The sequence below is a fragment of the Daldinia vernicosa genome (genome assembly GCF_022497035.1).
Source record: "Daldinia vernicosa strain CBS 139.73 unplaced genomic scaffold F5Y00scaffold_56, whole genome shotgun sequence".
In the NCBI taxonomy this organism is placed as follows: domain Eukaryota; kingdom Fungi; phylum Ascomycota; class Sordariomycetes; order Xylariales; family Hypoxylaceae; genus Daldinia; species Daldinia vernicosa.
In genome coordinates, this window is record NW_025953972.1 from 69,772 (window position 1) to 83,473 (window position 13,702).

Below are 13,702 nucleotides of genomic sequence, written 5' to 3' on the forward strand. Positions count from 1 at the left end.
AAGCATAAGCCAGTCATCACAGCTTTTCCGCCTCTGTCTCCATGATAGCGCATGATCTCTCAAGATGCTACCTTCGCCTGACATCAGGGGCCAACCATGGTGTAGTTTGAAGCTTCTGGGTCATGATGGCTTCACGCAGACTATAAAGACGAGCTGAGATGCCAGCGTCTTTCATAATATTCACCACAAACCACTTCGCTCTAAATCGGCCATCGATAGCTTTATAAAACCACCTTGCTCATACATACATTTAAAACTCCAACAATGTCTCCTCCCCCACCCGAATCTGGTTATAGCATAATCTGGTCCGACGACTTTTCAGGTCCAGCAGGGTCTTCCCCCAGCTCAGCAAATTGGAATATTGTCGTCAGCGGCCCTAACAAGGGCAACCAAGAGGTGCAGAATTACACCGCTAGCACCGGCAACTCCTCCCTCAGCGGCTCGGGTGCCCTGCACATCACCCCTCGCCACGACAACGGGCAGTGGACCTCTGCCCGTCTCGAGGGCAAGCAGGCCTTCAACTGCCCTGCCGGTCATCGACTTCTGCTACAGGCCGAGCTGCGCACCGGAACTTTCCCGGTGAACCAGCAGTCGGGAATCTGGCCGGCGTTTTGGGCTCTTGGAAATGATATTCGTAACGGGAAGGGTGTTCAATGGCCGCAGTGCGGTGAATGGGATAGTAAGTTGCATGAGTTGTTTTGCCAGACAGCGATCTGAAAGTTAGATAGGGGAGGTGGATAGGATATATTATAAGTGAATGGGTCCTCAGTTAACCAACTAACTATTCTCCCAGTCTTCGAAAACGCCCACGGCAACGGTTGGTCCCTCGCCACCCTCCACTACGGAACGGGCGGTTCAAACCACATGAGCAAGGGCAGCGCCCGGGAGAACTTCCAAGTCGAGTCTTTCCACACGTGGGCCATCAAGGTCAACCGCGGGCCGAGCAACTGGCAGGACGAGACCCTGGAATGGTATCTCGACGGGAACAAGTTCTTCCAGGTCAAGGGCAGCGATATAGGGGATGGTGAGATATGGGGACGAGTCGCTCACAAGAGCTTCTTCCCCATTCTCAATGTCGCTGTTGGTAGCAACTTCCCCGGTAAGTGATTGAGAATAATCTACCGACGACTCTTTATAGATTCGTGGGGTGCTAATACTGATGTAGAGGGTGGCCAACCCGATGGCAACACGACTACGGGTCTTGGCAGTGGCCTTCAGGTCAAGTATGTTGCCGCTTACAGGAGCAACTAAAGCCAACTCATGTCGACATAAGATATCCGCACTGTAAATTCCTCATTGAAAGTGTTGATTTGCAGTATGATCGAGTTTGCGCACTTTTGGATATGCTTTGAAGGGGATTCTATAGACCATTTTATTTATTATCATTCTTGTCATATTATGAGATATACATCTCCCATAACTATTATATACCTCATCTAGCTATATATATATTCTTAACCCTTGATACTGGGGTTATAGGTTTCAAAGAACGTAATTATAATTCCGAGAGCCCGGCTATTCCCTTGGTGGTATTGTTACCAAGACAAGATAGACCTATTCACTGAACCCCTTCCGTATCGGCAATCCGGAAGACGTATTTAATGCCATTTGCTTTACCGGCCTTCAGATTTTCCAATGCCCCTTGGATTCCCCCGAGTCCGCCCGGGAAGACTACCTGCGGCTGTGCCTTGAACCAGCCCTCCCCTAGCCCTCTCCCGAAGTACCGGAAGTACACGTAACCGAAGTCCTTGTCTTCGGTATGCACTGATCCTACCATAGTAACGGAATGCGAGACGTGAGCCGGGTATTCGAAGTTCTGCGGAGGTAGCACACTCGTCACCTTAGAACCCTCGGCCACGACCTTGCTTATATTGACGTAGCTATTCTGCTCCGACGTCGCATCTAATGCGTATAGGATCTTGGAATCACCGGCTGCTTTCTTCAGTGCTTCGACTACGGCATCATCTCCGTTACGGTAGTCGACGATAACATCTCCTTTACTACGGTCGATCAAAGTCTCCACATAGGCCTGAGATTTTCCAGCAACGCAGATAAGAGGGTGGATGTTACTCTTCCGAGCAAGTTGGACGGCGTAAGCGCCAACAGAGGAAGCTGCTCCATAGATTATAAGGGGTATGGGCTCGGTTGCCGGTGTCCACGGCTGCGGAAGACCAAGTTTGGAATAGAGCCCGATCGCTGCTGTCATTGCCGCTAACGGGACTGCAGCGGCCTCTAGCAAGTTAAGTCCGTTAGTATATTACAGACATGAAATCCTCACGCTCAAGGATAATTCATACCTTCGAATGTGGTCTTCTGCGAAATATGGAAAGTAGTGTGTTGGGGTGAGATGGCATATTCAGCAAAAGACCCGTGAGGGGCTAGCATCTGATGAAATCCAGCAACACGGTCGCCAGGTTTGAACTCGGTCACATTGGAACCAACTTCCTGAACAATACCACCAATGTCGTCGCCCTGGTTTACAGTGACATTACGCCAATCCGGTACCTTCCAATCTTTAGGATTGGACCCGCTCACGACGACCTTAATAAGGACTTCGTCGGCTCCGGGTTTTGGGATCGGCGAGTCGATGATCTGGACCTTAGTGCCTAGGCGATGTTTAGCCCTGCTTGAAAGTCATGGCTATTCGATTCTCACCTGGAGCTACGATGGCTTCCTTCATTGTGAATATTGGTATCCTTGTGCGTTTGGTTTATATATGGAGCAGATATGATTGTGTTGTCGTTAATATTATCGTTAATGTTGCCGTTAATGTAGTCGTTAATTTCTCGTTAATGTCGTCGCTATCATTGCCGTTCTAATGACCGGGACTCCTGATGAAATAAATACCTACTGTCCACACCTGAACGGCGGGGTTCCTAGCGTAAAATGCTTATAAAGGCCGGTTGATCCGGATAATATTGATCATCAAAACTATCGGTCCATTATTAGGTTCTGGAATTTTCCATAGTGACATAGCTTACAAGGCATATGAATAATATCAATGGAGCTTTCAATTACGTCATTACGGATATAACTTTAGCCTTAGAATATATTCCAGCTTACAGTAACCAAGCTCTTAAGCTTCGTGCCTATTATTTCTATATAATATGTTGAATATATGTAGACCTCTAGACATCTATATACGAAGTTAAATCTGAATGTGAAAGTTATTAACGCTATTTGGAAGGAGTTTGGAACTACTTCGTTGCTAAACCTCCAAAGTGTCTTTAGAGCTATATAAAGGTATGTGTAACTTATACGAGAATTATATTTCAGATAATATAGTAGGTGCCGTACTCAAAGGTATATACCTTAGAGGTGTTTAAGAGGCGTACTTGAAGAGTACAGATCGTGCTTCATGAAGTGCGCAGCCAAGTAAACTAGTATCACGATAGGGGTGATCCATAAGCTTACACGTAGCCGGATATAATCAACCAGGTGAAGGAACTAGCTGAATTAGAGAAACATCTGCATAATCATAGTCTTTGATTTATCTCCGTATCAGTATCCTCGACTAGATAGTCTAGGCCTCTCAAAAGTACGTAGTTTCCTGATCCTCGGAGTAGGCGGGATCGTGCTATTGAACCCACACCCCGCCTCCACGCACGACGAGACGGTATGGATATATCTAATCTTGCCAGACTCGACTCTGAACATGTGGCTGTCCGGCATGGGCTTCTCGCCTTGCGTTCTGTCCAGTCCAGGGAACCCGAGGTAGATGTCAACGACACCTAGGACCTCATCCACGACGTAGCGGCGATTGGTGACCACGAGCGTCGACGGTAGACCTGCGAGCGTGCATGAATCGCCAGTCATGTTAAGGGGTGCCGTAGATGCGCCACCTTCAAGTCTGGAGCAGGGAACGCCGAAAGGTACGGTTACGTTCTCGTTCTTAAACCGGTTAAAGTATGCATCACCGGCCGCTTGGATGACCTCGCGGCTGTCTCGCTTGTCTTCGGGAATAGGATCCCAGTTCTCCTGCGAATTCCAGTACAGGTACCCGGTAGCGTTGAAAGCCCAGTCACCAGTATCTGTCACTATCGACTCGATCAACGAGATCTTGCTGTCGTTATTGAAGAGTATGCGCGTGCCGATGACGTACTGGTGCGGGTTACTCGCGGCGATGATCTCGGTGAAGGTCGCGCAGTTGACGGTGTCGTGGATGCTGCGGTTATGGTCGATCTTGACAGCTTCGGTCAAGACGCCTTCGTTGATGGCTTTAGGAACTTCGTTCTCGGTGTAAGTGATATTAGGTGCCGCTAGTGCTGCCACATCGTCGCTGGACCCGGCAGCTTGAGCTGCGACGTACTTGTCCGTAGCTCCTATGAGGAAGTCTCTCGTGCAGTCGGCTGAAGCCGATGCGGAGAATAAGAGCCACCCTAGCAGGATGGAGGTAGCCATATTCCAAGTACACGTCTTATACAATAACTGATTGGTGCAAAGGACTATCTAATCCGTCACCAACGACAACGACTTAATATGCGTAACTTGTGAAATGGAAGTATCTACTAACTATTATATACTCCCATATAACCTCTTTTTCATACCTTGCTTCGCGGAGAGCGCTCACCCTTCAGGTAAGACCAAAACAGCCTATTATGCCATGCCTATCCTAAACTCCCCAACCCTGTCGCTGCAACTTGAAGTCATAGAAATCGAACCAATCAGTCACCTTGGACAAAAAGTCAAGTCGGTAATAAATATTTATATTACGGTAGTAATCATTTACGCTACATAATCCTCCCCCCTGAGGCTCTAACGGCTGCTAATGGCTGTGCATACGGCCACCCGATAAATTGCATGCACGTAAATCCCCCGGCAATTAAGATACCGTGGGGCATGTCGTATATGATCTACTCTATTCGGCACTAAGTGAGGAGTTAGATGTACTTTATATATGAAAAGTGTCTAATGTCTAGACTCTCCGTACCTTAGGTATGTTTGCAGTTCTGGATTGAACAGCCCAAGAAATAACCGAGTTCCTCATCTCGTCAACTCATTCGTACACCCATCACTCATATCTCTTTTCGCCAGGTACGTTTCTCTTTTGACCCTACGGGATGCAGAAGTCGATCCAGCTACCTAAGTAATCTAGTCGATTACGGCTGCTGTCTGCAAATTCGTGCTCTCGATATATCTTCTCGAACTCTTTGTAGTTTAGTCTACCCCAGCCACCCCTTTCCCTTGCCTCCTGTTCAGCAAGGTCAAGTCGTTTCCATGACACCAATGTGGAAAGCGATATGTGGTCCGGGGCGTCAAGATCAATGCTCTTCGATTCGGTAACCTCTTCATTTTTGGACGCGTTGGAGCCGTTGTTCAATTTCTTAAATTTAGTGTTGCTTTCCGTCTGAGATGTGAGACGGTTAGGTGATGTCTGCGCTATGCTATTGGGTCGGTTCTGGGGTAGAGTAGGGTCACGGTATTCCGCGGGCTCTGAGGAGCTGAGGTCCTTTGGTGGGACATCTATCTCTTCATTGATGGCATTTTCATTGCTGTCCCTATCCTGTATCGTTGCAGCTGCACGCAATCCATCGTCTATGTTGGGGTAGCTAGTACTATAGCCACTTGTTGAAAGCAATTCAGCTAAGCTCCGCTGTGAGATTGGAGGGCTCCCTTCCGGGGAGTGTGCTCGAGGTCTTGCCGGTGACTGATCTCTGGATTCCTCATCTTCGCTTTCAAGATCGATCGAGCTTAAGAGCTCCCGATACTTCTCACGCTGTTCTTTAGTTTCCGCCGCCTGGACAGCGAGATCTTCTTTCTTCTTGAAAATCTCGTCTAAGAGCTCGTTGAAAGCCTGTTGTGTGACCTGATAGAGGATTTCTTTACCAGCATCTCGCTCCGCATCCGGAATTTCCATTCCTCCCCACCTCTCCGGCACACTTCGCGAAGAAGTAGACGGGTTTGACCTGGTTTCGAAATCATCCGCGTCTTCAGCGAAGCGAACCTTGGAGGATGATCTTGACCGCGGAGAGAGAAAATGGGGAGCTGATTTAGATGACTCGGCGATGCCATTCAAATTCAACAGCACATCCTGATTTTCATCCCATCCTTGTGGAGGCGCTGCGCCTTCTTCCTCATCTAGATAAAACTGACGACGTTTCCACCTCTCAAGAAGCTTTTTTCGAGCAAGCAGTCTCTTCCGCTTGTCAATACCTGATCGGTGACTATTCGCTACAATTGCTTGATGTTGAACTCTGAGCTGGCTCTCTGTAGGTAACGTATTTGTAAATCTACTGGCATCGGGGATAGCCCGGGTAGTTGTTGACTCTGGAGCTTCACTTGGTGGGTTGGGATCAGCAGGTACACCCTCGTCGGTTTCATTGGCGCCTTCATCTTCGGGTCCAACTTGCCCATCGTCATCGGAAGAACCGCTCTCGACCTCATCTAGAGATTGTTGCCTTTCCTGATGGATAGACTCTAGAATATCAGTAATATGCGGGTATTCACCTGAGAGTAAAGATGCCAGGTCGACCGTAGTATGAGGAGGGTTGATTATTCCGGACCAATAACGAGTATCTCCGTCGGGGGATTGTGGTCTCCTAGAGGATCCGAACGATTCCGTGAAGAGGCTCTGGCTAGCGTTTCTAGCAAATAGACTGCTTAGGATTTCTTCGCGACTGCCTGTATCTAGCTTATCCTCGTTGATGACTCCTTTACCATCGTTGATCTCGACATCTCCGTTTGAACGGAATATTTTACCCTCCATCGGTCTTGAATGATCCGCCGAAGGGACTCTACCCTCCCGACCGAAGAGACTGCTTAAAGGTTGCCTGCCATTGATAAGTTGCTGAGCTTCGGTGGTCGTCATCATGTGGTCATCAAGGCCGTCAAGAATGTCCTTATGCATCTGCTTGTATAGCACATAATAAGCCCGGAACATACGTAAAAAATCTCGTCGGTTGACATAGCCGTCACCGTCAATATCGTAACCGTCAAATGTCCGCTTCAGCTTATCCTTCCTCCTCCTGTACGATACGCCGTGGAGGAACTCTTCGAATCCAATGAGGTCGTCGTGGTTAGTGTCGTAAAACGCAAACATACGGTCGTGAATAAGGTTAGGTGCAGCATGTCGATAGCCGCCAGATGGGACGAGACACCGTTCAAAAGTCTTGCGATCCATAGCCAAACCGAGCCCATTAGGGTCATCTCTCCATTCGGTATTGGCCATGAAAGTCCACTGTTCCCAGAAAGCATCGAGTTCAACACGTTCGAAGCCAGTATCCTGAGACCATCTGGTCAAAAGATACCGTGGTATACTGCGTATAGCGTTGTCGGGATCACCCGGATACCAGGCCGGTTGTACATGTCGAGTTCCGAAGGGCGGAGCGGGTATTTTGACTTTATAGAAGACGTGCGTCTTGTTGTGCAGACCCTGAGATTCGCATACCTCGCACAAGTCAAAGTCAGCGCAGTTGGCACAGCGATAACGAATTCCGCGTATAGGAACCATGCCGCAACCATTGCACTGACAGCCACGGTGCACATATGCGTTACGCCTCGCGTTATCTTCGGACACACGGAATAAGAGCGAAACTATATTCTCGCCGGTCCGCTGACGCGGGGCCTGGTTGCTGTCGTTATACCATTCGGTCGGGTTCTGTTCGTCGGCGACGGTAGTATTATCTGGCGGGACTGGAAAGGCGATGTCGATATTACCCATATCGTCGTTTTCGTCGCCATGCGAGTCAGATTCTGAGGAGTCGTCATGGCGATGGGATGCACGGCGAGATCGTCTCACGGCGTTACGGCGATGCAAACCAGGCCCTGCAGCAGTAATATCAGACTCCAAAGCCTGGTTCTGACTTTGGCGATAGTAATAAAGGCCTAAGGAAGCCGCTGCGACGGCGGAAATCACGGCGATAGTTACTCGCGGGCGCGTCAAGGCCGAAGCCACTGCTGAAGAGGATAAAAAAGCCATGGTAAATGGGTGGCGCTCATGGCGAATATATATGAAGCGAGCGGAACGTAATCAGGCGAAGAAAGGTTAAGAAAGTGGTGATAGATGAATCTCGCGCATTGTAAATATCGTTGTTGCTAGATTAGGTAGGTTAGGTATGTCCTTCCTACGTTGGCTACGACGTGATTTCTTTGATTTCTTCGATTTGTTAAATGGAAATGGCAATATGAAATTTAGCTGAGATCACCTGGAGATCACCTAAGTTGACCCCACAAGTTTGACCTACCCTGGCAGCCCGGGCACCTTGTACTTACCCTACGTACCTCCTAATGCAGCTAGGTGGCTCCCGGCAGCGTCACGCCAGGTACCTGGGACCCACTACGTAATTACATCATGTCCATTAGGTATCTACCATACCTGTGGAAAACATCACCACAGGTCCAACATTTTAATATGCTGGAAACGTATAATGATAATCTCAAAAATTACATTGCTATCTACTTTAAACAAGACAGAAACATGGCTGTACTCTTAGGAGCGAAGCACATGCCCCTTCAATCACACTCCTTCTCTAATATACCTCATCGCAGTCCCACGGCTACAAGCAACCATATTAAATCGGTCCTGCGTCTCGAATGTTATATACAGGCTAACACTGCAACAATGACCAACGCGCTGAACAACGCCTTCAATACATTTAGCGCCTAGTTGTCTGGGTAATTCGCCTTTACGGTGAAGTTCTGGGGGCCTGAGTAGACTTGCACGGTCCCGGTCGGTGACTGCTGGTTTGTCCATACGATCTGATCCGCCGAGATGGTGTGGATGGCAAATGCCTCCTGATACCAAAGCTCAAGGTCTGCTCCGCCGTCTGAGCGCTTAGTCAAGTTGAAGAATGTTAACGGGTCGCTGCACGCAGTCTTCTCGACGGAAGGGAAGACTTGATAGGTTCCCGGCCTTGCTGAGCATGCCGTCGAGTTCTGGCCGCTAGAGTACGACCAAGTGAGTTCGACGCTGCCAAAAAGGTTAGTAACAGGTTAACTCCTATCAAATGTTGCGTCGACTTACTATCCAATCGATGAGTGCGGAGTAGCTCCTGCAGAGAACTTGGAGATGGAAAATGGTGCTTGGGTTCCCTTTGCATTGGTAAAACCAGCAGTGGCGAGAAGGCCGACAAGCGATGCACCTGAGAACAGCTTCATCTTGAAAATGATAGTTGATTAATTCTAACGAAGGTATAGCGAGAGTCTGGTTTAAGCGAGAGGGGCTGAAGCTGCAATGAGGATGAAAGCTAACTTCGACATTTCTTGATGCGACCTTCTAGGTCTATATATATGCCTGATTCAAACGTCATCCAAAGGGAAAGGGGGCGAGTCAATCAACGGCTCTTCACTTTCTCCCGACGATCGATACTTCCCGTTGGGTCCAGAATCGCGTCAGACGGTAGGTGTAGCCTCAAATGCATATATACGGCGGTCGATGATAATGATTTCAGTGGAGAAATAATGATCCCCCCCTTTCCTGCGATGGGGAATGGTACCCTCCCTACCTCCCCTAACTTTCTTACCCGCACTGCGAATCATTTTCTGTTGGTCCCAGTGATATCAATCTAGAGGCTTCTGATGCCTTTCCCAATTTACCCAGTATCGTAGTGTTCTGAGACATGCTCAAAATACTGTAACATGGCAGCCATGGCTGGCCTCGTATTCCGCTCGAGGCTTAAACTCATCCTCCGATTCGCCCAGGCTCGCAGTGGGCAATGGTAGATCATCTCCTAAACTGCAAAACACTACCCAAAGTGTAGCTATAGGGCGCTGGCCTTATCCCTAAATAGTAGTGAATTTCGTTCTTCAACACGATAAACTGTCGGTCCAATTAGAACCAATTAAATGTCTCAGTATAGAATATACTTGGTGGCTTACCATTTGGCATATATAGTGGGCTGAGCCTTCCCCTAGTTATTGATCACCGAAATGCCAGAGATGCCTTTTACAACGTTGCAAGAGTCGGCCCTTCCAACAAGATCGGAATCGGGCAGAATAAGCAGCTATATTAGTTCTACGGGTATGTTACTCCGGGACTGTATGTCTTTTCCCATGGCCAATTCTCACTGTTCTCGGAGACCCCGAGATCTTTTCGTGATGTTGATACTACAGGAGCTGAACTGATAGATATATCAATGAATTATTCGCTTCGACATAATTTTCATATTGCTCTATTGATAGGAATAGGCATAAGAACTGTAGAACCTGACGTATCGATGCTCTATATCTAATATCATACGTTTCCTTGCCTTGGAACTATCGCCCTACATTGGCAATACTCGTATAAATCATATCGACCCGACGCTAAAAATCATATTATATAGATCATTCCGAGCTACGGCACTCAGTGAGATAAGATGCTGTTAAGTACCTTACGTTTGTATTACAGCGTGAAAAGGTCTAATAAGAAATCTAGAATAATAATTTTTTATAATGTTAGTTGATAACTATACTATGTCTAATATCTAAGTAGATAAACATCCATATTCTGAGGTTTTCTGATCCTGATACGTGTAGTTAGGTAACGGCGTGAAGGCACAGACAAACACCCGGGTTAGCGGCTTCGGTATCTAAAATTAGGTACATTAGGTAGGTAGGTAACCCCACCCCCGCGACTGTCAGTCACGATAATGAGATACATACATCGGTACCCAACAACCAACCACCGCCACAGCATGGGGGCGCAGCATACCGGCTTGCGTTATGCTTTGTCTCGGCATACACTGGAAAGTCACTAATAGGACAGCTAAAACACACGCATGTACATATTGATTGAGGTATCAGCCCACCTGTCCACGTCAGCCGGCCAATTCTTGAGTTTTTGGATTTTTGCAGATAAACTGCCCTTTCCGAAGAGACTGCAACGTTTCGCCTTAACCTGCAATGCCTTCGTACCTCTTGTAAATTCCCCAACCTAGGTACCTAAACAGACGCTCATTCCTACGCTGCCTTACACTCGTTAACAACACCCACCTACTGCAACATACAACATGGCTCCGGTACACGAGAGGCCTGGACTCTTCATTTCCGAGCACCTACTCCGCAGTGCGAGAGCTGCCGTAGTAGCAGCCGGACCCGAGGTCGCCAGACTTGCTCGGCGGGATGCCGTATCACGCCGCGATTTAACTGTCACTAGCGATGCCCAAAAAGTTACATTGGGTATTATCGCCGTCTATGTCGTCGTTATTGCTATTTTATGGAACGTTCCTTATGTGCGATGGTCATTATGGCCTTTTAAGGTATCTGCTAGCTGTTGTCTATATCTTGCTGAGCATTGGGCTTCGTTACTAACTACATTCCCTAGATGCTTGTTATTGCATTTCATGAGTTCGGACACGCTATAACTGCCGTAAGTAGACATTATTAACCCTTCACCCCTTCACATACCCTAGATTCTCTCCATCGAGTCGACGAGGGAGCTATTGTCTTCTGGTATACTTATGGCTTAAACATTTATTACTTCAGGATGCAAATGCTAACTTGTTTTAAAGTGCTGTACAGGTGGACGTGTCAAATCCATCTCTCTTGACCCTCGTGAAGGAGGTGTCACCCACAGTATGTATCCAAATATTATTTTCTTCTTCTCCTTATCCTTAGTAAACATGCTAACCCTTATTGCTAGTGGTTGGAGGAAAGAGTGCCATCACATTACCCGCTGGCTACCTAGGATCCTCCCTCATCGGGGCCCTTCTTATTTTCTGCGGCTTCGACATCGTGGCAAGCAAAATCGCCAGTCTAGTTTTAGGCGTATGCTTCTTACTGACACTTTGGTGGGGTAAACGGGATTGGCTTACGATTGTGACTATTCTACTTGCCGTCGGACTCTTGGTGGGATTCTGGTTCATTGCTCATGCCGAACCGTTGCGATTCCTTGTGCTCTTCATCGGCGTGATGAGCTCATTGTACAGCGTTTGGGATATTGTGAGTTTTGAACAATATTTCGTGCATGTTATTAATGCTAATTGATTTCTAGTGCGACGACCTGATCCTCCGCAAAGTCAATAGTTCTGATGCCAGTGTGTTTGCCGAGCGCTACGGTGGCTCTTCTCAGTGCTGGGGCGTCATCTGGTCCATTATTTCAGTTTGCTTTATGGCTGCCGGGATTATTGCCGGGATTGCCGCTTTCCCGCAATCATTCGCACAACAAGAAGAGGATTCGAAGAATTTTATTCCCACTCTTTGAGCGACTAGTTGCGATAATCGGTTTCGGGTTTAGGGAGGTACGCCTCGATAATTAGTTATGCGGAGTTTTGAGGCTTCTATTCAAGGCTTTTACGGTTTTTGGTCATGAGGAGGACATATCCACAGGGTGTTCTTTTTTTTAGTCTATCGTAGATACCCTTTATTATTAACGAATGCCAGACAATAGGTCTGATGCGGGTTTGTTCTTTTATTATACAAGTCGTCGTTCCCGCATTCCCTACGGTTAACAGTACCTGGTTGCTGCCGCGTAAGCCTTAACACAATATTCGTAGTGTCTCCATATCGCGCACTAGAGTCTAGTGTAATAGTTAGTGTTTGATATACCTAACGAACACTTGATTTCCGACTTCTCGTAATTACGTAATTCTCGTATTTATACGTGATAGCCACCCTCTTTAAGAAAATCAAGTCTATTTATTCACGATTGCTAAGACTACGTTTCAGGATATGTGTTGCTCTGTGACCTAATTTAGTGAGGTATGAGTTGAACTTCGATGTGCATATCCTGATGTCGTTCTTGCTAAAGCCTCTGAAACCACTATCAAAGGCTTTCTTTTCAGACTTTCCTGGGTGTAAAGTCGATCTTATGACCTCATACCAAGATTTTAATGCTATTGTGGCGCATTTGCTGACTTTCAGCTGAGCTAGGTAGTAGTATTAAAAAGCTATTCTTGTTTGAAGTTGAGATTGCAACCGGACACGGAAACTCACAGCCTCATACTCCAACCTACATTGTCGATCATGTTACTAGACATTTTTGAAATCAAAGAAATACACCTATATTAAACCTCAAGAACATCCGGTAAATTATTGATTATTGTTATAAAAGAACAGCGCACGCTATCTTGAGTTTGCTCAATTGACGTTTTTGCGTTCAGCAGCACCTTAATATCATACACCTATTGTACATTTTTAAGATGAGCGTTGCAGGCTTCATCTCACGTGTAAAGAGCGTTATAAAGCCGCAAAATTGGAGAACAAAACCTCAAGAGGAGGATATTAAGGCTCCCACAGTACCATTAGAGCAGACCGAGTCTACATCAAAGGATTCGTCAAAATCGGGGCTACACGCACCAAAGTCGAATAAAGGACTACGAAAACCTTCAGTTTCGAGCGGACAGTCGTCAAGCAGGTCAAGCGCTAAGCAAGACGTAAGCCCTGAGCCTACAGATTACCTATATTTCGGCGAAGGCGTATCGCCCGCAGAAGTCTCCCAGTCTCTATCAGAGCAAAGCCAAAGCAAATCACCCAGCATCCGACCAGCCCAAGCGTCGACGACGACGGGAACCCATAATAACCCAGCTACTGGTAGTGGTAAAGATAACAGTGGATTTTTGAAGACGGGGATGGATACACAGGCAACTCAGATGGGATATTCAAATTTGACTTATGGAGGATCACTGCAGTACGATTATGCTGGGACTCAGGCACCGGGCGTGGCAGGTGTCGATTAATACGACATGAAAAATGAATCAAGTTTCCCTGCCCTGTATTCACTGCCTCTTCTCCATTTTTATTTAGTATGATACCAGTTTAGACCCTAGCAAATGTAGATCATGTA

General features: G+C 47.2%; 7 protein-coding genes across 7 annotated transcripts; 3 read left to right on the forward strand and 4 right to left on the reverse strand.

The window, feature by feature from the left end:
* Positions 1 to 108: 108 nt before the first annotated feature.
* On the forward strand, positions 109 to 1,405 carry F5Y00DRAFT_168317 (glycoside hydrolase family 16 protein). Its single transcript, XM_048004818.1, has 3 exons — positions 109 to 679; positions 794 to 1,099; positions 1,166 to 1,405. Exons 1-3 carry the CDS (start codon positions 265 to 267, stop codon positions 1,249 to 1,251), a joined length of 807 nt encoding a protein of 268 aa, XP_047861372.1. The 5' UTR covers positions 109 to 264; the 3' UTR covers positions 1,252 to 1,405.
* F5Y00DRAFT_246216 (GroES-like protein) lies at positions 1,291 to 2,910 on the reverse strand. The gene is made up of 3 exons (XM_048009103.1): positions 2,656 to 2,910; positions 2,298 to 2,606; positions 1,291 to 2,232 (listed from the first exon to the last, which is right to left on the reverse strand). Exons 1-3 carry the CDS (start codon positions 2,678 to 2,680, stop codon positions 1,559 to 1,561), a joined length of 1,008 nt encoding a protein of 335 aa, XP_047861373.1. The 5' UTR covers positions 2,681 to 2,910; the 3' UTR covers positions 1,291 to 1,558.
* A 243-nt stretch (positions 2,911 to 3,153) lies between these two features.
* F5Y00DRAFT_272875 (uncharacterized protein) lies at positions 3,154 to 4,401 on the reverse strand (the record flags this gene model as incomplete). The annotated part of the gene is made up of 1 exon (XM_048013066.1): positions 3,154 to 4,401. The coding sequence occupies one exon, from the start codon at positions 4,399 to 4,401 to the stop codon at positions 3,502 to 3,504; it is 900 nt and encodes a 299-aa protein (XP_047861374.1). The 3' UTR covers positions 3,154 to 3,501.
* A 289-nt stretch (positions 4,402 to 4,690) lies between these two features.
* F5Y00DRAFT_246219 (uncharacterized protein) lies at positions 4,691 to 8,150 on the reverse strand. The gene has a single exon (XM_048009104.1). It carries the CDS (start codon positions 7,916 to 7,918, stop codon positions 5,054 to 5,056), a length of 2,865 nt encoding a protein of 954 aa, XP_047861375.1. The 5' UTR covers positions 7,919 to 8,150; the 3' UTR covers positions 4,691 to 5,053.
* Positions 8,151 to 8,516: 366 nt separating this feature from the next.
* Positions 8,517 to 9,481, reverse strand: F5Y00DRAFT_168365 (uncharacterized protein). The gene is made up of 2 exons (XM_048004819.1): positions 8,963 to 9,481; positions 8,517 to 8,908 (listed from the first exon to the last, which is right to left on the reverse strand). Exons 1-2 carry the CDS (start codon positions 9,094 to 9,096, stop codon positions 8,602 to 8,604), a joined length of 441 nt encoding a protein of 146 aa, XP_047861376.1. The 5' UTR covers positions 9,097 to 9,481; the 3' UTR covers positions 8,517 to 8,601.
* A 1,135-nt stretch (positions 9,482 to 10,616) lies between these two features.
* Positions 10,617 to 12,354, forward strand: F5Y00DRAFT_246227 (peptidase M50B-like-domain-containing protein). The gene is made up of 5 exons (XM_048009105.1): positions 10,617 to 11,177; positions 11,243 to 11,287; positions 11,430 to 11,493; positions 11,561 to 11,859; positions 11,912 to 12,354. The coding sequence occupies exons 1-5, from the start codon at positions 10,929 to 10,931 to the stop codon at positions 12,119 to 12,121; spliced, it is 867 nt and encodes a 288-aa protein (XP_047861377.1). The 5' UTR covers positions 10,617 to 10,928; the 3' UTR covers positions 12,122 to 12,354.
* A 213-nt stretch (positions 12,355 to 12,567) lies between these two features.
* On the forward strand, positions 12,568 to 13,695 carry F5Y00DRAFT_246228 (uncharacterized protein). Its single transcript, XM_048009106.1, has 2 exons — positions 12,568 to 12,618; positions 12,790 to 13,695. The coding sequence occupies exon 2, from the start codon at positions 13,059 to 13,061 to the stop codon at positions 13,593 to 13,595; it is 537 nt and encodes a 178-aa protein (XP_047861378.1). The 5' UTR covers positions 12,568 to 12,618; positions 12,790 to 13,058; the 3' UTR covers positions 13,596 to 13,695.
* The last annotated feature ends 7 nt before the right edge of the window (positions 13,696 to 13,702 follow it).